Raw genomic sequence first — 24,975 nt, forward strand, 5'->3', positions numbered from 1 at the left:
ATCCAGGAAGTGAGAGGAGAGGGAAGAGAGAAGAGAGAGAAGAAAAGAAAGGTAAAATAAGTTGCAAACTGGGAGAAAACATTTGTAAATCATATAACTAACAAAGAAGTAGTCTTTATAATATATGACTCCTAAAAACCAGTAAGAAAATATGCTACAACTCAATAGAAAAATGGGTACAAAGCATGAACACAGTTTTTTTCCCCCAGAAAAAGAAATTCTGTGGGAAATAAGCACATGAAAGATATTCAACCTCCATAGGCAATGATGTTAGGTTCACAGGCCAACACTTTACACTGATTATATTGAAAAAAAAAAAGTTAAGATATCTGACAATAATATCCTGGCACCTGCAGGTGTTAGGGTAGGTGTCCATTACAAATGGGCCTGTGGTGTGTGTTTGGGGCTAAGGGTAGGTTAATGGGATGGGAATCTATTGCTTGGCTTCTGTCTCATTCATGTCCAGGAGGCAGGAATTTATCTTTGCCACTGGGATAGGTGAACTGATGCAGGAGGAGAGTGAGCAAGATTCTCAAATATACTGTAAAGAAACCCCCATAACCGACATGCCTGCCATTCTGCTTCCCATTTATTATTGGGTACCTGTCACCTCTCTCTCCCAATAATAAATGAATGAACGAGCACCTTGAACAATGTCTTTTTTAACTGGATCACACCCCTACCTCACCCTTACAAACACCTCGCCCTGGACCAGGCTCAGAGTAGGATGACTGCTAGATAGATGCTCTTAGAATTGCCCCAAATTCCCAGCTCCGTTACCAGCATCCCTTCCCTCCCACTCAGACGCCCACCCTCTCTCCAGCTTCGCCCCAATTAAACCAGCAGAGGCCAGGGAGCTCCCCATCAGGGCAGCTCAGAGCGTGCAGGGAGAGGACCAGGCTGGAGAGGGCGCCAGGTCACACGTCAGGGATGTTTCACCAGGAACCAGGAAGCCCCTGGATGCCGCCTGCGGCGCAGGGCAGGTGCGGAGCCCGAGTCACGCGAGAAAGAACCTTCCAACGCCGCGCCTCGGGCCGGGGGCAGGGGTGGGGGGTCACCTGGGAGGGCGCCCGCCGCGAGCCGCCGCCGGTCAGGGCACGCGTTGCCCGGCCCGCCCCGCCCCTCCCGCCGGCGTCCCTACCTGCCCGCGAGGCTCGGCCGTCGGTCCGGCGGAGCTGCAGGTCGGCGGCCCCCAGTCAGCGGGCCCGCGGGGTGGGGACCGCGCACCAGCCCCACTTCATCATGTTCGGCGACTCATTCCGGGTGGGCTCCCGGGGCAGGGCGGCCGGGCCGGCGGGAGAGGCCGCGGGCCGGAGGCGGGCGGGGGCCCGGGAAAGCCCGACGGCGTCGCCGGGGTCTTACGGGGGGACGGGGAGAGGTCGGGCGGCGGACGTCGGCCGCGGGCGGGACGGAGGGGACGCGGGTGGAGGGGGCACGCCGCGCTGGACCCAGCGGAGCCGGCGAGGGCGCGGTGCGTGCGGGGCGGGGCATCGGGGCGCCGGCGTGAGAAGTGGGCCGGCGGACCTCTCCGGAGTCGGGCGGGATCGCAGGGGTCTGCACAGGAGCAGGCGGGCCGGGCGGGCCGGGCGGGCCGGGCGGGCCGGGGAGGGGCGGGGCGGGTGGAGTTGGAGGCAGGGCGGAGGCCGGCGGGCTTGGACGGGGAGTGCTCAGTCTCCTCCTCCCGCCTTGGAGGTGTTAGGGTGACCCGAAAAGCTAAGATCTCCCAACACCCCAGCTCCCAGCCTAAACTGGATGTTGGGAGCAGTGAGGGAGGCGAGCCCTCCGCTGCCTGCCTCTCAGCCAAGATCACCTCTGGAGGACGCCACACCCAGTCTCCCTCTCCGGTTCTGTCTTTGGGGGCTGTGGCCTTCAGTCCAAATTGTATGTTAGAAGCAATGCCAGCAACCACGCCACCTCCAGGAGGGGACTCCCAGGGATGGCACCCTTGGCTGTAGCGAGGATGGAGGAAGATGGGCAGGGAGGGCCTGGCAACGTTAGCACTCCACTCGCAGGCCATCTGCTTGGCGTGGTTCAGGCAGCCTGAAACATGCCACCTTGTCTGACCTGCAGCTGACCCCGTCCCCACGGGGTGCCCCCTAGCCTCGGCCTGCTTTCTCTTTTAGGGCCTTTCCCCCTGCCCAGTTTCTTTCAGGCACACCCCAGCGTTTATGCCTCGGGTGTGGAGAAGGCTCCTGTGTGCCTGAGAACGGTCCTGCCAAGGGCAGGCAGGACCTGAGGTGCCCTGCTCGCATTGTGTCTGGCTAGGACCCGTCCCTGCTCCTTGCCGTCGCCGTCATTGGGCTCACGGTGCTCCTGTTGGCCCTGAAGAACATGAACTCCAGGAGGAGACAGCTTAACGTCACCTTACAGAACCCTGAGACCAAGTATCCGCTGCCCCTAATTGAGAAAGAGGTAATGGGTCAGCCCACGGTCAGCAGGTAAAAGAGAGGAGGGCAGAGGGGTGGGGAAGGTGCTGAACTGGGAAGGCGGGGTCATGGGGCAGACATACAAGGCCTCCCCACTGCCATTGTGTGTGTGTGTGCACCTGGAAAAGCACCAACTGGGGCTCCCAGCACGGCTTCTAGGAAGCTGACAGAGCCTGCCTTTGTTTTCTGTTTTATCAGCAAATCACCCACAACACCAGGAGGTTCCGCTTTGCACTGCCCTCAACAGAACATGTTTTGGGGCTTCCTATAGGTGAGTGGTGTTTGGTTTCAGGCCTCCTCAAAGATTTTGGTTTATGTTCCTGAAGGTACTGGAAGGACTGGCCCCTCCAGCGCCCCTTCCCTCCTTTCCCTCTTCCTCCTCCTCCTTGTCCCCCTCTCTGTCTCTCTCCAGGTCTCTACCTCTGTCTACATATCCACTCCCTTTCCTGTGTATAGTTTCTACTCCCTCAGACACCCTGGCACAGAACTGCCTCTGGCTTCTGTCTCTGAGCATCTCTATTGCCACTTCTGCCTTCACCGCTCGAGTCTGAAGCCTCCCTGTTAGATCCAGCAGAAAGCTGAATGGCCCAGCCCATCCTGTGGCCTGGGGTGTAGTTACGATCCGTAGGTCTCTGGTTGCAGCTGGTCCCTTCAGTTCCACCCTGGAGGGGCAGGATTACATGGTTCAAACCTTCACTGCTGCCCCTCAGCAGAACCATTGCCCAGGAAGACACAGTGCTCTTCCTAGAACTTCTGGTCCATGGGTGTCCAAATCCTGGGGCTTCGTATGCCTGTGAGCCCACGCGTTCTCTGTGCCGGGCAACAGGTTACAGCTGAGGGGGCTGCGATTCATTCACTGACCCAGTGATGCCTCCAGTTTAGGAAGAAATGACTTTGTGATGGCAATGTCTTGCTTTAAAAAGGGCACACCCCTTTCTGTAATTTTTAATACTCAGCCTCCAACAATGAGCTCCTCCTGCTCATTTGACCCAGTGAGCCCACACTAGCAACAGGTTTCCTGTGAGTGAAGCTGACAACTATACTGTGATGGAGGACGGCAGGGATATGGTCCCCATTCACAGAGATGCTCAGAGAGATGAAGTGACTTGTCCGGGGTGGCACACGGAGTGACAAGGACAGGCCTAGCCTTCACACACCTGCATTGGGGCTCCTTCCCTGCTTGGCCCTCCTCCCGAGCACCCTGCCCCAGTATACACCCACCTCCCTGAGGCTCAGTCCTTTAGGGGAGCTCTGAGTCCTATTTAGGCTGGCCACGCCGACGTGTCGTTTGATGCCTTTTTGTAGGTAACTATGTCCATCTCTTGGCCAACATTGATGGTGTCCTGGTGATCAGGGCATACACACCTGTGTCCAGTGATGATGACCAAGGCTTTGTGGACTTCATTATAAAGGTAAACGATGCCCCCCTCCCATGTCCAGGTGCCTCACCCTCACACGCCTATTAGGGTGGACAGTGTCATTTAACAGTGAAGCCGTTGACCTGGTGAAATCTCCTGAGTTGCCTAGAGCGATTGTGAGTGCAGAGCATTTTTTGCATGGCTTCCAACAGCAAATGCATAAGTTGTGTGCGGTGGTGGCCTCAGGCCTGAGGCTGTGAAAGCCATGCTGCCTTCTTTTTCAGATCTACTTCAAAAATGTGCACCCGAATTATCCAGAGGGAGGGAAGATGTCTCAATACTTGGACAACATGAAAATTGGGGACACCATTCTTTTTCGAGGGCCAACTGGGCGCCTGTTCTATCATGGGCCAGGTACTGGGGGTTCACCCCGGGCCTCCCATGGGGGGGAAGAAGATTCCTGTGGTAGTTGCATTGTTCTAGAAAACTCTTCAGGTATGAGTCACATGGATTTGTCGCACATTCATTCACATACCATTTCACAAGACTGTAGGTGCCATCCAACCAGGGGAGTGGTTGGGTGTTTCCTCATCACTGTATCTCCAGCACAACACCTGATGCATAAAAAGTAACCTATTACTATTGAAAAACTGATGGATGGAGTCCACACTCATTCATTTACTCACATATTCATCACTCACTCGCTTGCTGCTGTGGGTGGGAGTACTGTGTGAGGCTCCCTATCCCACGATCCAGCGGAACCTCCCTCCTTCCTCAAAAGAAAAGATCCAGGGATTCCCCGCAGAGGCCAGGACTCTATTCCCACTCTGTGCACGGGTGCACCGGGCTGGCCATGGAGGTTGCCCTGGCTTCCCCTCTGGCTTAAAAGGGTGCAACCACTTCCTCAGGTGGACGTGCCCCGGGAAGTCCCAAGGAAAGGCAGTGCTGTTTTGCAGGCTCTCAGGTAAGGACTCCAGAAGTGAGCAGTATCCTCTGTGTTTGCAGGGAGGTTTTCCGTGAAAGCATACAAAACGAGTAAGCCTGAAGAAAAACGAGCCAGTCACCTGGGAATGATCGCTGGGGGCACAGGTAAGAGGCTTCTGAGGGCTTCACCCTAGGTGAGCCCTGAGCCGTTTCTGACCTTGAATCCTAGAAGGGAAGATGTGAGTGATTCCTTCCCTGGCTGTTTCAGACGGGAATGCGGGTCAGCGATAGGCCCTGGCCCTGACCCTGTGCACCCTGCTCCCCGTCACCAACACAGCTGGGGAGGCCCAGGAGCCCCAGAGAAGCCTCTAAAGTCAGGCTGGGAACAGGGAAGAGGCTGAGGACCAGGCCTGGCAGGCCCACACATGGTCCCCCAAGGACTCCTAGCTCCAGTGCAAGCCTCACCCCCATCTTTTGAAATGAATGCCTGAAAGAAGAGAACAAACATGTAAGGAGACTTACAACTCGCCAGGCACCATAATAGGCACTTTTAAAACTATTACATTTACTCATCATGAATTCTGTTTCACAAACGAGGACCCTGAATGGCTCAGATAGGTACTTGAATCACCCTGGTCAGATAGCAAGAGAACTGGGCATGGAACCCAGTTCCCCAACCAAAGCCAACGCTCCTTCCATCTTCCATATGGAAATGAGAAGGGGAAAACAAAAATGAAGGGCAGTTCCCCACTGAGTTTTGGGGACCAAAGTGAGAAAAGTAGACCTGGGGTCCAGCTGCTACAGACCAGGGACTGTGGGCGGCCGCAAGGGCAAGCTGGCCTGCCCGCAAACTGTGTTGCAGGGATCACGCCCATGCTGCAGCTCATTCGCCACATCACCAAGAACCCCCGTGACAAGACCAAGATATCCCTCATCTTTGCCAACCAGGTCAGTTTTGCTGAGTCGGCCCTGGGCTCACAGGGGTAGGATGGATGGAATGTTTGCTGGACAGGGCTCTGCGTTCTCCCTGCCCTGCACTGAGCCCAGGCCTCTTGGTGCCTGCGGCTGTGGGCGGGCCAGTAGGCTGCTGGCGGTGGAGAAGCTGAATCCTGGCCTGTTTTCCCATTTGTTGCTTTTTTAAAACTCTTGTCTCCCCAACCAACCTAAGCACTATGCTTTCCTTCCTTTCTTAGTACTTAGTTCTACGTTTATCTGAGTATAAAATCATAGCAGTGCTCCATGCAAATTTTGGAATATACAGAAATGTATAAATATTTGACTTATTTTTGAATTTTTTTCTCTACATACTATATATGTATTTACAGTTCCATATATATAGTTTTGTTTTTTTAGTCAACATTACCACACAGACATCTTCTTCTCATGAAAGCTCTTTGTAAATATTTTCATTATGGTCTATATCAAGTTGCACCATCATTTACTAATTCTTCTACATTCAGATTGTTTTCAGTTATAAATGATGGTGATGAATAATTTTACCTCCACTTGGTCACTTTTGGATTATTTTCTTAAACAGAATCTCAGAGGTGGAATTATGGGGACCAGAATGATAACAAGTTTTAGGATTCCAGGTCTCTGTGCAGCATCTCTGAGCCTGTGACAAGTTTCTTTAGGCTTTGGCTCGCTTTTTCCCACATGAGGCTCTAGCCTTTGTTTTTCTTATATTATATTTATTATATTAATTATATTATACTAGAGGCCCGATGCACGGAATTTGTGTAAGGGACTCGGCCCTTCCAACCACGACAGCTGCCCTCGGCCCCCTGGCTTTGTCCAGAAGGTCGTTTGGCTGTCCAGTCTAATTAGCATATTATGCTATTATTATTATATATTATATTATATTTATTATATTATATTATATTATATTATATTATATTATATTATATTAATTACTAGATTACATATTGCTGCCTTAGCCCCTTCCATTCCCTGCAGAAGATCCTGGGCCCACACTAAGCTCGTTTCAGCTGGGTTTGCTGAGCCTGGTGCTCAGTGTGGTTGTGGGAGGTGGGGCTGGGGCCTCTGAGGGAAGCCACCCCACTGCTGTGGAGCCACGCCCTTGCCGCTGGAGGCAGTCACCCAACGACCCAACTCCTGCCCTCACAAGAGAGGGTTTGTTGTGCAGGAGCAGGGTCTGTGGGGGGCACTCCAGCTAGAGTTGCGGCAGCCGGGACAGGAACATGCTAACCCATGGGCTCCATCTGAGGGATAAGCAGGAAGTCCCTGGAGGGGCCGTGCTCAGGCTGCTTCCTTTCTAGACAGAGGACGACATCGTGATGAGAAGTGAGCTCGAAGAAGTTGCCACAACTCACTCGGAGCAGTTCAGCCTGTGGTACACCCTGGACCGGCCTCCTTTTGGTACGAACCCCATTCTCCCCACTGTGGGCCATTGACCCACCTCAGGGCCAAGTCCCTGGGGATGTGTGTTTGTTTATTAGGACTGGGCTTGGGGGTTGAGGACTTGGGCTCTACCTCCCACGGAAAATTTAGGAATTTGAAGAAGGGAGGGAGGATTTGGGACGACCTGCTTGCAAAGGCAGTCAAGGGAAGGTGTCCGATATCTCAGCAGAACTTCACACATTGCACTGAATATCAGGAGGGACACTGAGGCACTGGGCCACCCTGAACACCTCCCCTCACCTTGCATTTCACACACATCCCACGGAGGCATCAGATACACTGCCTCTAGTACGGCCACTGACCCCTTCATCCCTCACTACTCACCTCACAGAAGTCCTCACCTGCTGAGCCCCAGACAGCACCCAGCCACCACTGTACACCCCCCAGCCCACTAGGCCACCACTCCCTGTAGGCTGCCTCTCCCACACTGCAGTCTGTGTCTGCCTTATCATATAGCTCACTGCCCACCAGAGGGAGCCACCCAACTGAGCCAGTCCACAAACCCCACAATGCAACTACAAAGCTCTAGCTTCGATTCCTGCCACAGCTTGACACATCCCCCCTCCCTGTCCCCTTCTTCATCCTCGGCAGTGCTCACGGCAGGCAGACTCCAGCCAGAGGCCTCAGAGCCTGGGATCTGGAGTAAACTGAGGCCTGCCTGGGGGCCCCATGTCCTCTACTTCTCTGCTTTCTGCAGAGAACCGTAGTACAAACTTCTGAGTCTTGGGGAGCAGCCTGGCCTTCCTCTCCCTGGCTCTAGGGAGGGACAGCAAGAGGCCTGGGGCCAGGGCCTCTCCCTGGCGCCTCCCCAGCTCTCCTCTGCTTACCCTCAGGCTGGACATACAGCTCGGGCTTCGTCACCGCCGACATGATCCAGGAGCACCTCCCGGCTCCCGGCAAGTCCACGTTCATCCTGGTGTGTGGCCCACCACCCCTGATCCAGACAGCCGCTCACCCGAATCTGGAGAAACTGGGCTATACCAAGGACATGATCTTCACCTACTAACACCTCCCTTGCTCTTAGCAAACGCCCCTGGTCCCTTCCATCTGACTCACAGTGAGTTGAGCGTCACCATGTTCAGAAGTGATTCAGGCCACCCTCGGGCTCACTGGAGCCCCCCTCTTTGGGATGGGCCTATGAAGGGAGGAAGGGGCTGGAGACAAAGTGGCCTCTGGAGCCTCCTTGCCTGGGGAGGGTCGGAGGGACTGCATCCTGGGACCTTTCCCCTTGGCTCAGTGAAATAAACTTCAGTACAAAGCAGATGGCCCAGGGAGTGAGGCTCTGGGGGGGACCCGCTGGGCACTTAGAAGGCCCTGGCCTGCCCTCCACGTGCATTGGCTGGGTGTCCATGGGCGGGCAGAATTTCGGAAGAATCCAAGTGGGGTCATGTCAACTCCCAGCAATCTCTTTTGATCCCCACCACCCCCACCCCCACACACAGTGTTTGATTTTTATAATCCTCACTCGAGGATATTTTTTCATTGATTTTTAGGGAGAGTGGGAGAGAGAGGGAAAGAGAGAAATATCAATGTGAGAGAAATACAGATTGGTTGCCTCCTGCACGCACCCTGACCAGGGGAGGAGCCTGCAACCGAGGTACATGCCCTTGACTGAAATTGAACCTGGGACCCTTTGGTCCACAGACCGATGCTCTATTCACTGAGGCAAACTGGCTAGGGCCACAGTGTTTTGTTTTTAAGGTTAGACCTACGAGAGGGCTCAGGCACCCTCCATGAGCACTCACCCTTCTCCTGCGGGAGACCCTTGAAGGAGGAATGGTGTTAAGAACACACATGCCAGGGCAGTAGGTGGGCCCACAGGGTAGGAGGCCTCGAGGAATCCTAGACTCCCTGCACTTTGCACAACACATGGAGGTAAGGGGTGCATTTTCGCTGGTGTCCTCTGAATGCCAGGCCCTGTTTGGTGCAGTGGGTAGGGGTGGTCACAGACAGAAGCTTCCGAACTTGCAAACAAAAAGAGGTTCCAGAAGCTATTCCTTAAATCCTTCCTATCACTAACCCCAAAGGCTACGAGGGCCCGCTCTTACCATCTGATGCTCGTGGTCAGGAGGTCATGCTTCTGCTCTGTTGCCTGTGAGGAGGTGGAACTTTATTTTGTATAATTCTCATAACAAGGCACAGAGTCCGTGGGGATTTTGTTCTTCAAGTTATAGATGAAAAGGAAACTGAGCCTCAGAGACAACGTTACTATCCCCAGGTCATTCAGCCAGTAGGTGGCAGAGCTGGGCTTCAAACCTGGGTCTGTTTAATTCCAAGTCACTCCTTCCTTCCCTTCTCACAAACCCTGGAATAGTAGCAGCATTGCCAAACCTTGGTGTTGCTGGACTTCTTATTCAACACATATGTGGGTAAGTGAAGGGGGGGAGGGAGGGCGGGCTACAGGAGAGAGAGGGACACCGCTCTAGGGAACAGCTTTGTAGCGCCCACAGGGTGGCCCCACACAGGGTACCTCCCGGCAGGCTGGTGGGGTGGGCTGCTGGGAGGCAGCCAGCCCCATTCCCCTGCGTGGTCAGCGTGTCCTCAGTGAATCCCCTCAGAGAAAGATACTCTGCTGAGCAATGCATGATGAGTAGATCCTACACTGGGATATTTTTCTTAAGCACAAATGTTACCTTATTTATCTCCTGCTTTAACCTCTTACTCGTCCCCACCTGGCCACCTGGGTCTCCAGGATAAATTCCAGGGCCTGGCTTACAAGGCCTTTCCTGATCTGGCTCCAGCTGGCTCACCACATTTCTCTTTCCCTGGGCACCCCCACTCTGACCCCCTTCTCTGGCTCAGCGGTTCTCAGCTGGAGGGGATCTATGCCCTCCCCCCCCCCCCCGGCCCCCCCAGGGACCATTTGGCCAGCTTGGGAGACAGTTTTGGCTGTCACAGCGGGAGAAGAGTTGCTATTGGCACTCAGAGGGAAGCCAAGGGTGCGGCTAAACATCCTAGAGCACACAGGGACAGGCCCATGACAGTGAAGTATCCAGGCCCAAACGCAGCGGTGCGGAGCTGAGAAACCTGTCTTCACATGACTGCCCAGGATGTGCTGAGATGCTCAGGTCCGTCTGTCTGTCTGGTGTGCCTGTCCCCTTGGCACGGTTGGGGAACCGGCTTCATCTTTCAGAACTCAGTGATCACCTCTTCCTTGGAGCCTTTTTGGTCCCGGCCCCCAGTCCGGTCCTCCATTTAAAATGGTAACTTGCTGTTGGGGCTGTAGGGGCTGCTCCTGGAGCCCCTGCAGCGTCAGCACCCTCCTGTTTGAGACTGACCTGTGTGCCCTCTTGGGACCATCTGCACCCTTAGGCAGGGCCTTGGCGTTCATGCCTGTGCCTCTAACCTTCCTTGGTGCAGGATGAAAGGCACTTAGCCTGCACACACGAAGGTGTGTGTGTGGGTGGGGTGGGGGGAGGGGGGATTAGCAGCATGGATCTCCTGTGCCCTGTGAGGACCAGGATGGGGCCTTACAATGGCCGCGGAGCCCACCCACAGCAGGCGCGCGGTGAGTTTGTGTTGAGGGCGGGTATGGTAAGGGAGAAACACCTGTGAAGGCTTCCTGCAGGAGGCGTGTCTTCCGGGTCTCAGCAGGCAGGATTTGGCTTTGTGACGACGGGGACTGGGAGAAAAATACATCCCACAGTGAGGGAGAGTGAGACAGTAGCGCAGGCGTGGGCACGGGGTCCTGAAGGCTGGAGATTCCAAAGGGCTGGGGCGCTGACGGAGGCTTTTGAGCTCCCATCTGTGGTAATTCTGGAACTGAGGAGTCCTTAGCCAGAAGCCAACAGGATTAAAGCAGTGCTGTGGGAAGGTCACTGGGGATGGGGTAGAGGAAGTCTAGAGGGGGCCAAGTAGGAGACCGGCTGTGGAAACCAGATGAGAGGTGGGGCCTGAGCTGGAGCCATCACAGGGGGGCGAGGGGGCCCCATCACCAAGGGCGGAGCCTGGCTGGGAGGGGACTGTGGGGCAGGGGCACAGGCTCTCTCCTGAGGTGGGAGCCCCCTGAGGTTCATGGGCTTCTCTGGCAGATGGAATTGCTTTGGCAAAGGTTTGAGATTCCCAAGGTTCTTCCACTGGGGGGAGCTGTTTGATCAGACAATTGCATCGGAGGCTGGTGAGGGAAAGGCTGGAGGCTGGAGGCTGAGCAGGGGGAGGAAGGGGAGAGGGTGTGTGCGTGCTCCGTTTGCCCAGCTTCACCCAGAACCTGAGAGAGGCTTGCTTTGCAGTTGAGGGTAGGCGAGGGCAGCCAGGGCTGGGAGGGAGTCTCGCTGCTCCTTTCCTCTTCTCACCCGGATCCCTCATGGGACCAGATTCCTGTGAGTGGCAACACGTGCCTCAGCCTGACAGCACCCCAGGGAGGGGCCCTGTTATCCCCTGGCCCGGCTCAGTCACTGCAGTGCACTCGGAGGGTGGTCTCAGCACTTTACCAGCAGAGCCTTTATGCATGCTCGGCCCCGCCCCTTTGGTAGAAGAGCCTCCCGCTGTCAGCTGTCACCAGGAACAGCTGTGACTACACCCACATCTCACTGCCGCCACACAAAAGTGGTTGCAGCCACGTATAAAAGTACAAAAGGTATAAAAGCTGTGGGGAAGGGCACAGCACTGTTGAAAATGTGGGGCGCTGGGGCCAGCTCTGGACATCTGTCCCAGCCCCAGTGCCCTGCCACCAGCACCCATGTCCATCCGAGGTGCCCTGCCTGCCTCAGCTCTGCTGTGGCTGTGTGCCAGCTCCCCACTGCAGCAGAGCCTGGGGTCCACACGCGCCTCTCCGGCTCTCCGCCACGAAGTCATCTCCAGTCCTCGGAGTTGGGAGCAGCCGGGTGAGAGTCGTTCAGCATCTGGTCCTGGCTCAGCATGGTCTGAAAGGTCACAGCCGAAGGCGCAGTTGGACGGGGTTTGGGTCAAGGCCACCCTACTGCAGCTATGTGGGAAGCAGGGGGCACTGGGGGTGCTCCCACCTGATACTATAAGTTCATGGTGTCCCAGGGACCCTGTGGTTGGGTCAGATCAGACAGCATGATCAAGATGGTAAATTGCTCATACCTTAGAGGTAAAGTTGCTATTTTCAAGGCCACCAGAAACCTATTAGAGGTGAGAAGGGCAGAGCTGGGTGGAGTCATTTAGGTGTGTGAGCCAAGAAAAAAACAAATTGAATAAAAATGATCCTACTTGGATTCAGGGAGATGCCCTCCTCCCCAATCATGCCCTTGAATACAGCCTTCTTAACCTGTCTCTATGGGAACCAACAGGACCTAAAATGTATGGGGCCCCCAACACGTGAACTGGGCTAGCCTTTTCCTGCCTCTTCTAATCTGCCTGTGCAAGGAGCTAACTTCAGCCCTGCTTCACAGAAACGGAACCAGGGCTCCGAGAGAGAATGACTTGCCCGACATCCCAGCAGGGGCATGAACCAGGCTAGCCTCACTCCTGGGGTACTCCTCTCCCCGAGACCAGGCTGCCTGCTGGGCACGCCAGTACGTGCTCACATGACTTGATATTCAGGATGTCAGAGGCATGATGGGAAATATGTGGGTCTCATGGGCAAAGAGGGTAGAATAGTGTCCACCAGGCCAGAGGTGAGGCTGGGCATTGGGCTGACTGGGCAGGTGACCATCTCAGTTTCCTCACCAGCTCTGAGCCCGGGAAGAGAGGCCTGGCATGCTTTAGCTGGTTTTTGCACGAGCAGCAGGCCCATGGAGAAGGCACGTGCACCGCTTGCTGCCTAAGGGCTGGCTCAGGCTCTGGCCCCAGGGGCCAGCACCCTCCTTTGTTCTCTCTGCACCCCCACCTCCACCCCGCCTCAGAGCTGCTGCTGACACAGGCTCTGGAGTGGGGGCAGGGCTGTCCCAGGTCTTGTGCATCACCTCACCAATCTCACAGAACCTCCCAGCACCTGTGCTACTTGGAGAGAGTCAGGGTCCTACCGTGAGGCGGTGAATGTCTTGGGAGAGGAGCCCTATCTGCGTCACTGTGCCTTCCGAAGGTGCCATCTGTAAAATGGGCAGCGGCCCGGTCAGCATACGTGGGCTCCCCTCGTGACTCACAGAAATAGCACGCACCACTTCTCCAGCTCGGGCATGCTCCCTCAGGGTGCACACAGGAGTGAGCCAGGCCCTGAGAGCACATGCCCCCTCTGTCCCCGGGGAAGCACGGAGCCTCCAGTGCCCCACACTGCCATGCACATGCTCTCCTGGGTCCCTATCCGGCAATGGTTCCAAGGGCAACCCAAGCAGGGCACAGACAGGGCCTGTCAGCAACAGCCCTTTCCTCTATGCTCAAGGCTCTATTTCCAGAGCAGAGAGGAAGGCCTTCAGGATGCTGAATACACTGGCCCCCATAGGACCCCAGACACCGATGCCCGGTACAGGCACAAGGGAGCATCCTCAGGGAGCTGCGCATGGAGCTTCTTCCTCCTCCTCAGGTAACGCTGGCCCACTCCTCCTCCCTGAAACCTATTTGACCCTGTAAATTTGGAAGCACCCTCTGAGGGCATCACGTGTGACCCCTCATTTCACAGGTGGAAAAATGGGGGCCCACAAGGGGATACAGGCCTTGCTTGAGCCCACACAGAGAATTAGTGACATAATTCCATGCAGTTTGAAAACAGACACATGCAGGGATACCCTTCCTGGGATGTGAAAATAAATAAGGGATAGACCAGCTGGTGTGGCTCGGTGGTTGAGCATCAACCCATGAACCAAGAGGTCATGGTTCGATTCCCGGTCAGGGCACATGCCCGGGTTGTCAGCTTGATCCCCAGTAGCGGGTGTTCAGGAGACAGCTGATCAATGATTCTCTCTCATCACTGATGTTTCTATCTCTCCCTCTCCCTCCCTCTCTGAAATTAAAAGAAAAAAGAAAAAGAAAGACATAAGGGTCAGAGCCTGCCCTGACTATGGTTCTACAACTGTGATACCCAGGGACCAACCTTGAGAAGCACCTGCCACACAAAGTCCCAGGCACTGGCATCAAACACCAGCCATGCCAGCTGGTGAGCTTGTCCATCTCTCATTGGCCGGAAGTGAGGGGAGACCAGACAGAGGCCATGGCCTGAGGTTACAAGTAGTTTAAGAAGCAAATCTGAGCACTGGCTCCATCTGGGACAGAATCAGAGTGTCCTCAATGGGGTCATGAGGCCCCGGGACACCAGACGGTCACAATGAGGCTGTTAGGCTTCTGCAGATGAGGCCCCAGGGGACCCAGCAGAGCCAAAAGCTGCCCAGGGCAAGCTAGACTCTCCTGGGCGGGAGCCCAGGCGTGTCTCTCAGGCAGTCCTTGGCCAGACAAAGCCAGTCTGGAAGACCCATTATCAGTTAGTCAGCCTCTAAATCAGGAAGCAGGTCTTTGCAGCCCTGCCAGCACAGGCGGACCAACCCCCACAGTGGCTAGGGGCCCAGCCGGGCCCATAACAGAGAAGCTGACAAAGCACATGAAAGAGCAGAAAGTCCTTCCAGCAAGGCCGCCTTCTTGTCTCCCCACCACCACCTTCACTGGGTGGCCCACACCGCTGAAACAGAAACCAACTGTGGGGTCTGCACGTGAGATGTGACCTACAGTCAGGACGTGTGTGAGACATGAGGGGGGTGGAGCCTGAGGCTATAGGGCCACAGGCCTCCTCTGAAGGATGTGGGGTGGGGGTGGGGGTCCTTCCTTGCTCCTCCCCCTCATCCATGACACTTGGCAGATCCATAGTGTGCGCAGCGGGGACCCATCTCCCGGCTGGGTGCCGCTGGCTCTCACGCTGTGCAGGGGGCAGGACTCATCTCCAGATGTGCTCGGCTCTCTTCCCCACCAAGACTAAAGACATGCTGTATGGTTTGCTTTCCACATAAATATCGTTTTATTACCAGGAGGAAGTGACCACCTCTGTAGTAAGGCACAGCACAGTGACACTGTCATGGTCGCAGAAACCCCTGCTGCTGTTTCTTGGATCACAGCTGAGACTGTGGCACAGGCCTAAGGCACTTGAGATTGCCCCTCAACTGAAGCACAGTGGACAGGCCTGAGAGTGAGCCCCTGGCGATGGTCCAAGGTCTCAGGACCTGTGTCCAAGGTTGTATATTTCCATGGGTGCTGAAGATGGGACACTGAGAAGTACCAAAAATGTACAGGCATCTTTTAGTGTCTTTCCCCCTGAGTGAGAGCACCTTTGGCAACCGTTCCCAAAGTCTGGCCCCTCAGCAAAGGTGCGACTCCATGCCCTGGCCACCCTCGGGGTTCGAGAGACAGGCCCAGGGGAACATGATGGCTGAGTGTTCTCTGCGAGCCATGCACACGCACGGGGGTGAGATGCAGTTATGTGCTGACACACACGGTGTTACTGTGAGTTCTCAGGGTGCACAGAGAGGACAGGTGACAGGGGCATCAGCTAGTCTGTCCCACCTGGTCCAGCCCATCCACTTCGGGGGCATCGAGGGGGCCGAGGCCCCGGTAGCCACTGTAGACCCTGTCACCGACACTGTCGTCACTGGGCTCCATCGGGCAAATGTAGTCCGTCGATTCGTCGAACTTCTTTTTCCTTATGTTTCCAAAATGTGAGAATCCCAGTTTCCTTGGCTAAAACACAGCAAATGCAAGATTATGAGAAGATCGTCAAGCTGGTGTGCAGGTGTGACTGACAATACCTGACACGGTAGGCCTCTGAGGAAGATGCAAGGCAAACTGCTTCTGGAAAAACTCTTAATCAAACAGAGCTCCTGTAAGCAATATCCATGCTGGGGAAAGACCAACAGGTAAATGATCTTACATGGAGTGCTGCTCCCCCAAGACTCGGCTCCTGAGACGCATGCCTGCCGTCCCAGCAGGGATGCTGGCATTGCCCGGGGACAGGGATGCCTAGAGGCCCTGCCTCACCACAGCTGCTGGTGCCACACAGGGGAGCTCTCCTTCCACTTGCCCTTGTGGAGCCACAGGGGACAGGCCTGGGTGGCCCTCCTTCCCCTCTCCAGCTGCGCCCAGCAGCGTTTCTGATGCTCCCCCGGACACGCTTCCTGTCTTGCTACCTTGGGAAAGGAGGTCTGGGAAGGACCTGGTCTGAGGACCATGTGGCTCAGGCGGATCAGATGGGAGTGGTTTTATTCTGAGAGCCCCAGTGAGTGGTGCTGGGACTGGGACAATCTCGGAACTTCTGGATAACTATGTGCCAGCTGCCAAGGGGAACACTCCTGTGGCAGAAAACTGGGTTTGACTGCAAGGATCCCAGGCCCGGGAAAGTGAGTCAAGGTAGAGGACAAGCTCCTAGCCTCCCAAGAATAACTGCTTCGTGCACGCGACGTCTGTGTAAAGCAACCTGCACTTTGTGCCTTGGACTCAACAGTGGCCGGGAACTAACACACTAACAGTGAGACCACAGCAGAGTTGAGAGAGCTCCTCGTCCAGGTGCATGCACTGGGTTGGCCCCGGGTTCTGGGTCACTGCTGTACAGCATGAGGGCAGGAGGAGGGCCGCTGGACCGCCGCAGAAAGTGTCCGCCACTCACCCGGACTTTGGCTGTGGTGGTCAGTGGTGTGTAAGCTGGTGAGGTCATTTTCTCCCGCTTCTCCTGTTCAGCCTCAGGACCAATCAGAGCATTGAATTTGGTAGTTAGGTGGCGTCTGAGGAGTGTCTTTTGTGGGGGGATATTGAGAAGCATAGCCAGGGTGTCCCCAGTGAAGCGTGGCTCCAGGATCTAAAAAGAAACCAGACAAGTCACCCAGTGGTGACGAAGGGGCTCCAGGTGATGACTAAGAAATGCGCTTTCCCCACCCACTGCGGGCCTGGGTGCACCTCCAGGGAAGAGCTGAAGCTCGCACTTGACCTGTGTCCCACGCCCCTCTCTACCTGGCCCAGAGCCTGGCTTTGAGCGGACACTAGCACAAATACTGACTGAACATCTCCTTTTCACACACGAGCAGAGAACTGTGACCTCTTAGATAAGGACACCTCCCAGGCTCCACTCTGGTTGACATCCAAGCCACCCCTTCCTCATTTCCCTGCTGGCTTTGCACGTGACAGATCTGAGTGACGAGAAGGACTGTATCACGGCAAGCAGGAAGCTACATTTTGGTGGCCTCTCAATCCCTTCCCTGGCCCCCATGTTCCTATAGGAGGAGGTAGAGCTGAGGGCTGATTCTCACACAGCCCCTTTCCCTGGAACCCTCTGGCCTGTGGCTAAGGAAGTCCTTCCAGGGGCCGTCTTGCTTCTATGAGGTATATTAATTCTCAACCACAAATTATCAAAACACTTTGAGACTTCAACTAATACAAGGATTTCAGGTGAAATAGCAAATATTTTTACTAGGACTTATGTCCAGCCATTAAGAAAGCAATTTCTGAGTGGCCCAGTTTTCACTGAGGCAGGTGGGCGAGTCCAAAGAGCCACTCACAATGAGACCTCCATGGACGCCACTCCCACGAAGGTTGGGTGCATACTCCGCCAGGTCCACGGACCGCAGCCACTCCATCACCCTGTGGTTGGACCACTGCACAACTTCTGAAGGAGAAAGGTTACCCTGTGAGGGAGAAGAACGACGAGATTAGGTCTAACAGACCCCACCACGGCGCTCTGTGGAGCAGCCCCTGGGAATGAGCCCGCCCCAGCTGCCTCGCCAGAAGGTAAGTCCCACAACCCAGTGACTCAGGCAGCAAGACCAGCTGCCCGAGAGCGTTTCCAGTTTCTGAGAAATGGAGCTCTCATGGTATCTTGCAGGATATTCTACACTGAGATATCTGATTCCAGAATCCTGTTATTCCCTAATTCTCTGGTTAACTTTGGAAACAATAGTCTCCAAAGGCATAGAGTCATTCATTCAGTGATTCAACATAACTTTAAAGAGGACTGTCAATTATGAGCTGAGTGTTTTATAGACAAAAACATCTCCCTGGTGTGGCCAAATGTTTTAGGAGAGCACACGTTAAGATACTTGTGCCTAGGTGTCTTGTCTCTAGCGTCTCCCTCCCCACCCCACCTCCCCCCCCTCCCAAAAAAAAGAAAAAGATACTTGTGCCGAAGTGCTCTCCAGTGGCAACGGGTCTTTGAAATACCCAGCATGTGCCTGGTATATAGAAAACATATTTGCTGAACAGGGAAAGAATAGGTGATGGAGGGTAGGGGTAGGTGTCGTTAGTCCCTCAGGAAGCCGAGTTAATCTTAGAGCAGTTAGACCTAGTTCCCAGGAACATGGAGGACGGGGTGTAGTCACACCCCGTTAGCTTCAGGGCCCACCAGGAACTCTGAGGTTCATGGAACATTATCAGGGACTTCTCCAGAATTTGGGTTGCTGTGTTTAACTACACAATTTCTTCTCAAGAAAAAACCTGCTCATGGATGGATCCCCAGTGCACCTGGGACTGGAGGTCAGTTAATTTCATATCTACCAATAGGGGGATCTAGTCCAAGATGTCTGGTTCCTTATAGGCTCCTCGTCTCCTCTCCTCTGCCTCCTTTGACACCCATCTTTCTGTTTTGTCTCTCCCTCTCTCTCCTTTGCACATTTCCTTATCGCCTTTCATTATTATGATGGCTGTGAAAGACTTGCTGCTCCCGCCCTCTGGCCCACAGCGTGTGTCTCCCCAAGGGAAGGTGGGAACTTGAAGGTCTGGTGGCTCCTGTGGGGCACAAAGCATAGACCCTGGAGTGCATGGGGCACCACAGAGCACTAGCAAAGGAAAGAACCCCCAGCCAGTTCTCGATGATGTTACTCTTGCTTTCTTACACCCAATCTTACAGCTGTCCTGGCTCTGGGCTTCCCAGACAGGTACCGTCCCGCCCTCACCTCATCAGCTGGCCGCCGGTGCAGGCAGTGGGGGTTGAACTTGTTGACGTGCAGCACGTGAATGGCACATTTGATGCTGAGATGATGTAGTTGGCTGGTGACTTTTAAGAAGAGTAGATCATTCTGGAAGCGGAAAGTTTTGGTTGATGAACCAGAGTTTCCTAAATGACAAAAGACTCCCAAGGTTCCTTCTCAGACCAAACACAGACAAGCCAACCACATCTTGGCAGGTGCACATGGACACACCAACAGCTTTTCTTAGCACAATGGTTCGGACTTGGCGACTCGGCACCTCTTATGTGACAAACAACATGATTTTCAGACCTTAAGAATGTGAAGGAGGTGGTGGAATCAAGTTTAAAATAGCCACCCCAGGGACACCTGAGCAGAATGCTCCCAGGGACGAGTGAAATATTGAAAGGGAAAACCCTCACCACAGTCAGGTACTGCAGCATGCGTCCATCAACTCTGGATTCATGAAACTGGTCTTTGTACTGGGGTAAGCCAATATCATCAAGCCAACCTGCAGACACAGGAGGAAACAGATGAGGTAGAATTCGAGAGGATGGGAGAATGTGGGTGCCACAGGAAAGGGGGCAGCAGATGTTCATTTTGGAGTTCTGGCTAGACTCCCCATAAGGTTTAGTAATCCATCTGCCTTCCCCCAAAAGACAGCCGTCTTTGAGACACACATTCCCAGGGAAACCGTCTTCCCGGAGGAGCAGCCAGAAACATAGTGCACATAAGCCTGTCCTTACGTGTCACCCAGATGTGGTCTAGGAGCGCAGACTTCTCCTCCTGCTTGGTGTTGATGGCTTTTACTGCTAAAACCAGCTTCTTCCTGTGAAGAGGGTGCTTAATTCCTAGCTCCTGAAATTGAAAGATGAAGACAGATGTGAATTTTCGGCGGGCAGCTAAGCCTTCAGAGGACGCCGTGTCTGGGTGGAGATATTCCACCTGGGTGGCAGCAGAATCCTGCACAGTGATAAGGGATCCATTTGCAGCAACAGAGGGAGTCTGGGCCTGCTCTGTCCACTCTGCTGTGTGTGGAGCGGGGAGTGGAAGAGTGGGGGTGCAGGACGATTGGGAAACCTCACCTCCCAGGCATCGGTTTGGGGAAAGATGGGAATCTCCTTGCCCAGAGGCTCAGCTCTTACCTTTTCCATGTCCTGAGGGGTAGCGGTCAGTAAAGTGTGGCCAGAAGTCACCCACTGTCTGGCAAAGATCACGTACTGAGCCAGGCCAAAGTCCTCCAGCCACAAGCACACGCGCTCCGTAGTCCACTGGGCGAAGGGGGCATTGGGGTCACTGGGAAGCAGGAAGACAGCATTGCCTGTGAGTGGGGGGCCTGAGGCTCCATCTGTACGTAACTGAGCCTCACAAAGAGGGGGACTATGTTTTAACAAACACTTCCCACCATGGGATCTAGTTGAAAAAAACTCCACACACTCATCTGAGGTGGTCTCTAGTTTCTGGTGGCAGCTGGTATGAATTAAAGTCTGTAGCTGCTGAGAGCATGGGGCTGTTACACGATCCTTGTGAGGCGTGTTTATGTGTGCCATAGTTCAGGCACATGTGCACACGTGCCTCAAGCCCAGAGTCCTGCCCCATTAGGATGAAGAGCCACACTGAAGCATGTTTTCCACAGGGTTCAACACCACTTTTAGGAAAACACTCAGAAAACTAGAAAAAAGGGTCAGTTCTCTCACATTAAAAAACAAACAAACAAAAACACTCCAATCAACAACAGCTAATACCTAATGAAATACTAGGGGCATTCACATTGAAGCCAATAAAAAAGCAAGCCCAGCCAGCTTGGTTTAGTGGCTGAGTGTTGACCTATGAACCAGGAGGTCACAGTTCAACTCCAGAGTTGCAGGCTCGATCCCCAGTGTGGGATGTGCAGGAGGCAGCCAATAAATGATTCTCTCTCATCATTGATATTTCTCTCTCTCCCTCTCCCTCTCTCTCTCTCTCCCTTCATCTCTGAAATCAATAAAAATATATATACATATATTTTTAAAAAGTCATACTTTTTATCAGTGCTAATATCAGCACTAATAACTGAGACCTGTAGGCAGTATAGGAAGAGATGAGATAAAGATAAGAAGTATAGCCATTAGAAAGGTAAAAATAAAAGAAAGCAACTCTTTTCAGAAGACTGTCCACCTTGAAAACCCTAGAGAATCAGTAAGGTGGCTAGTTATAAAATACACACACATGTAATATTTATGACATGCATCAATCCACAATTTTCTATATACCATCAGTGCACAGACACTAACATGTTTTGTTAAAATAATTTAAAAATCTCACTCATAGCAACCAAAATGATAAAATGTCTAGGAGCTGCCTTTTCAAAGAATGTGTGGGTCCTGAGTCACCGCCTGTGGGGATGGGGGGGAGGTGGTAATTGTAACATCCAACTGAGCAGCATAAAAAGACATGAATAAATGAAGAGCCAGATCGTGTTTCTAGACAGGATGCCTGGGTATTACAAAGCCGTCAATTCTTAGAGACATCAATTTTTCATGTAAAGTGTGAATATTAATGGCACACTTAAAATCTCCATAGAGTCTTCTTTGGGAGGAGGTGAGAGGAAAGAAATTGACAAAGCAACTTTATATTCATTTTTTAAAAATAAATGGTAAAAGGGACACATATGTAATACCCTTTGTAATACTTTAAGCAATAAAAAATAAAAATAAAAAGATTAAAAAAAATAAATAAATGGTGATTTATGGAATATATAGAAGGCTAGATATTTCAAAAGGTTCCTTCCAAGAAAGTACCCCTAACATGCTGGTTAAAAAAACATTTTTTTTTAATGCCTTGTTGAGTTGTTAAAAAGGAGTGATTTCCTTGAAGGGTCAGAATGACAAAAACAAAAACAAAAACACAACACCAAACAAAAAACACTCTTGCTTCTTCCTCCACATGCCTATGAGCATGAGTGAGGTCTACTCGCGTCCAATGGGGAAAGGTTGGGAAGCTCTGCCTTCCACCCCTGGATTCCCTGGGACGTCCCGCCCCGGCCCCGCTCCACCCTGGCCAGGATTTCACACAGTTCTTTGTAGATGGACTAGAGGGAGCCTTACCTTTTCTGACCCTTGGGGTCTCTTGTCCTAGAGAGCCTTGGCCCTGCAGTCGCCCGGAGCCCACCTCGCCGAAACTCCGCCATCCCCGGTACATCGGTGTTGAAATTTCCTGACTGAGTTCTTCGGATTCTGTGTGGAGAGCATCCATAGAGACTGTCAGGGACAGCCTGGAAGCGTGGCGTTGGCGCATTCCCTCCTATGCCGGCCCACACAAGCCAGACCCAGGACTCAATGGCACTGCTTCCCGGTGCCTCCCCAAAGGGCAAGGATCATGACCTGTGATAGCTCCTTGGCCAGACCCAAGCCTCAATTCTAACCCTGCCTCTGGGATTTGGGCCCCTCCCTTTGGGAGTAAAAGTGGAGGTTGGTGCTGGTTTCTGCCTCATTTCACAGACTGGGTCAGTTGGGCCAGCAAGTAGTCAGCTTCCTATCTTCAAAGATGTCTTAAGACACAGACTGACCCCTAAAAAGGAAGCAAGCGGTCTCATACATGTGTCTCTCCCAAAGCACATGTGGCTGAGCTGCAGAGAATGTGCTCAGGGTATGTGGAATGGGTGGGTGGGCGCCTAGAATGAATGGCATGTAAGGTACCTGGCTATATTTAATGGATGTCTTTCACAGTTCTCTTTCTCTGGGCCCTAAAAGAAGTCACTCGAATTCTTGGAGCACTCAATTTTCACTGCTTTTCTAATATTTAATTGCACAGGGGTTTACGTAGACTCTTTGCCCAGTCAAGAAGAATATTAATCCCAAGCAATATAATTACAATCACCACCAACTTACTTTCCCCAGAATTTCTTGATGCCTTTGGGACTCCGTTTACCATCTGGTGACAGGGGAGACTGGGGACCCGACTCAGTACCAGATGACGTGGATGAGAAGTCGTTGGCCATAACAGTATCATCCCAACCGCTTTCTGTGTCTCCTGAGATTGAAAGAATGTGATGATGTGTGAATGAGAGGAAGGGCCATGACCTTCAGAAACTTCTCCCCCAGGCCTGGACATCCTCCCGTGGGCCATGGGCATTGGGAAGAGTCTGCCCAGCTCTGCCTTCAGGGCAGAACTTTGCACCAAGACCTCAGTAGGGGGCTCGAGCACACTCCAGGTTACTCTCAAACGACTTAGGTTTAGGATTCAAATCTGGGTGAGCTAATGCCTTCAAATTCTAAGGGTTTGGGGTCCAAATACTTGCAGGTAACTCCAACAAGGAGGGTGCTTTCTTTTTCCCAAGGGAGATTGGGGAATGCAGGCAGGAGGGGTACCTGGCTGCATGCTCAGAAGGGACAGTTAGGGTAGGGAAGCAGGGCATGTCACGCTCCACCTCACCTGGAAGGGTACAGTACCTAATACGGGGGCACTGACACTCCGGCCACGATCTCCAGCCAACCAAGAAGCAGAGAAGCCACATGAAGAAGCAATAGAGGCCCAAGTCCAGCCCACCAGAGTTATAGGGAAGCAAAGAAAGAAACAAAAGTCATCGAGCAAGAGAAAAAAAACTCAAACAGGAAGAAAAATAATCCCAACGAGGAAGGAAGGGGAGGAATGGTGACTGAGCTCGGCACACAGGGCCGGTGCAGTGAGAGGAGGCTTCAGGTGAGGGGACCGGACACCCCGGGAGCCACCTCCTGGCAGGTGAGGTATCCACAGGTAGGGAGAGGGAGGAAGGGCAGCAGGGCTGAATACACCGGGCCCCACAACGCTTGTGCAGGTGCCAGGACTCCGTCAGACTAGAATGTCCAAAGCCACCGCAAGTCCAAGTCTGAGGGTCACCAGGACAAACTCACTCAAGGGCTTATCTGGAGCTCCTGCAGCTAGAGGCAGAACTGGCCAAGGACAGATGCCAACACAAGGGCTGGCACAGGGAATAGCCAGGGATGAGGAGTCAGGGGTAGGAGAGCTCTGCCAGGACCCGAATATTCCCTCCCGGGCCCCATGGATATGCGATGCTGTAGGGGAAAGATGGCCTCTTCTGCATGAAAAGCAGCAGAGACCTCCATGGTTTCGGGTCCTAAGCATCCAACGGATATCTGTGCACTGGCATCCTTGCCCACTGGCCACTGATTCAATTTCTTTATGGAAATGCTCTCCCTCGGGAGAGCCCATAATACCATCCTACTGGAAATAGAGAGGCTGCAGAGAGGAAGGGGAGACAGGAAAGGGGAGATCAGGGAGACAGAGGAGGCAGAGCAGGGAAAGGAAGGGTGGAGTGGGGAGTCTCAGAAGGAGGGAGAGGAGGAATGATGGGAAGGGCAGGGAGGGGTTCAAGAGAGCAGGAATGGGAGATATAGGGCTGGAGTAATTACAGCTGGAAAGAAAGGGTGGGTGCACACCCTGGTTTTCTGGGCTCTAAGATGTTTACTGAAGGAAACGTTGTGCCCAAACAGGGAGCCAGAGTCTCTGGAAGTGGTCTGACTTGTCCCATTTGCCCACCCGCCTCATTCTCCAGCTGCGGACTGCTGTGGTGGCACAGGATCTCGTGCACTGACTGGAGGTGCCGAAGCCTGGACACTCACTCAGCCTCCGTAGGCTGTTGCCTGTGGGGTCAAGCTTGGGGGTGGTGGGAGTAGATTTGGTAGCATCTCCATTGGGCATGGCTCCTGGAAGCTTCCCAGGTAACGTGGGGTATTTGTGCTCCGCCAGGAAAGTGCTGTCCTATTGGAAGGAGAGAGATGTTGAATTAGCCGTCAGTCTCAGACTCAAACCCCACTAGGAAACCTCGGGCTGCAGGGACAACACCCTATTTTCCAGGAGTCAACTTCGCTCCAGCTGACTCAGAGACCCCTCAGAGGTCAGTCAGTGCAGGCCAGGAGAGCGGACCAGAGTTCTGAGGCCACACAGTGAGACTGGGCAGGAGGAAAGCCCAAATGCAGGGCTGACTGCAACTGACTAAGCAGGAAGCAGAGGAGACATGCAAAGGAGGCCTTTTCATTTGGTGTAGTGCTCAGAGGCTCAATGAATTAACAGCTATAAATTACCCTTTGAGCCCTTTGA

General features: G+C 53.5%; 2 protein-coding genes across 9 annotated transcripts in view; one reads left to right on the forward strand and one right to left on the reverse strand.

Annotated features, from left to right (window-relative positions):
* The first annotated feature begins 901 nt into the window (after positions 1-901).
* CYB5R2 (cytochrome b5 reductase 2) lies at positions 902-8,390 on the forward strand. Of its 4 annotated transcripts, none has more exons than XM_070425385.1 (9): positions 902-983; positions 2,266-2,412; positions 2,625-2,697; positions 3,732-3,838; positions 4,069-4,198; positions 4,790-4,873; positions 5,571-5,656; positions 6,988-7,087; positions 7,963-8,390. In XM_070425385.1, the coding sequence occupies exons 2-9, from the start codon at positions 2,332-2,334 to the stop codon at positions 8,133-8,135; spliced, it is 834 nt and encodes a 277-aa protein (XP_070281486.1). In that variant the 5' UTR covers positions 902-983; positions 2,266-2,331; the 3' UTR covers positions 8,136-8,390. The 4 variants fall into 4 exon arrangements, with proteins under 4 accessions (XP_070281486.1, XP_070281485.1, XP_070281483.1 ...); XM_070425384.1 differs by lacking the exon at positions 902-983 and adding an exon at positions 1,053-1,181; XM_070425382.1 differs by lacking the exon at positions 902-983 and adding an exon at positions 1,174-1,263.
* Positions 8,391-11,548: 3,158 nt separating this feature from the next.
* PPFIBP2 (PPFIA binding protein 2) overlaps positions 11,549-24,975 on the reverse strand; it is a 129,666-nt gene continuing 116,239 nt past the window's right edge. For all 5 annotated transcript variants that reach the window (XM_070425388.1, XM_070425387.1, XM_070425389.1 and 2 more), the window contains 12 exons: positions 24,498-24,636; positions 22,767-22,908; positions 21,984-22,112; positions 20,043-20,193; positions 19,644-19,755; positions 19,320-19,408; positions 18,886-19,008; positions 17,497-17,622; positions 16,611-16,799; positions 15,515-15,688; positions 13,057-13,122; positions 11,549-11,991 (listed from right to left, as the gene is read on the reverse strand). In XM_070425388.1, the coding sequence (XP_070281489.1) occupies positions 11,920-11,991; positions 13,057-13,122; positions 15,515-15,688; positions 16,611-16,799; positions 17,497-17,622; positions 18,886-19,008; positions 19,320-19,408; positions 19,644-19,755; positions 20,043-20,193; positions 21,984-22,112; positions 22,767-22,908; positions 24,498-24,636 (1,512 nt within the window). In that variant the 3' untranslated portion in view covers positions 11,549-11,919. The remainder of the gene's footprint in view (positions 11,992-13,056; positions 13,123-15,514; positions 15,689-16,610; positions 16,800-17,496; positions 17,623-18,885; positions 19,009-19,319; positions 19,409-19,643; positions 19,756-20,042; positions 20,194-21,983; positions 22,113-22,766; positions 22,909-24,497; positions 24,637-24,975) is intronic.

The sequence above is a fragment of the Myotis yumanensis genome, unplaced genomic scaffold, assembly GCF_028538775.1.
Source record: "Myotis yumanensis isolate MYYU_CA2020_CCGP unplaced genomic scaffold, mMyoYum1.0.hap1 SCAF_10, whole genome shotgun sequence".
In the NCBI taxonomy this organism is placed as follows: Eukaryota; Metazoa; Chordata; class Mammalia; order Chiroptera; family Vespertilionidae; genus Myotis; species Myotis yumanensis.

What these genes read in the sequence shown, in the direction of transcription:
- CYB5R2 (XM_070425382.1), top strand. Translation starts at nt 1,243, where the DNA reads ATGTTCGGCGACTCATTCCGG. An exon ending in TGTTCGGCGACTCATTCCGG is followed by an intron (nt 1,264 to 2,265) that starts GTGGGCTCCCGG and finishes GTGTCTGGCTAG; the next exon opens with GACCCGTCCCTGCTCCTTGC. An exon ending in TGTTTTGGGGCTTCCTATAG is followed by an intron (nt 2,698 to 3,731) that starts GTGAGTGGTGTT and finishes GCCTTTTTGTAG; the next exon opens with GTAACTATGTCCATCTCTTG.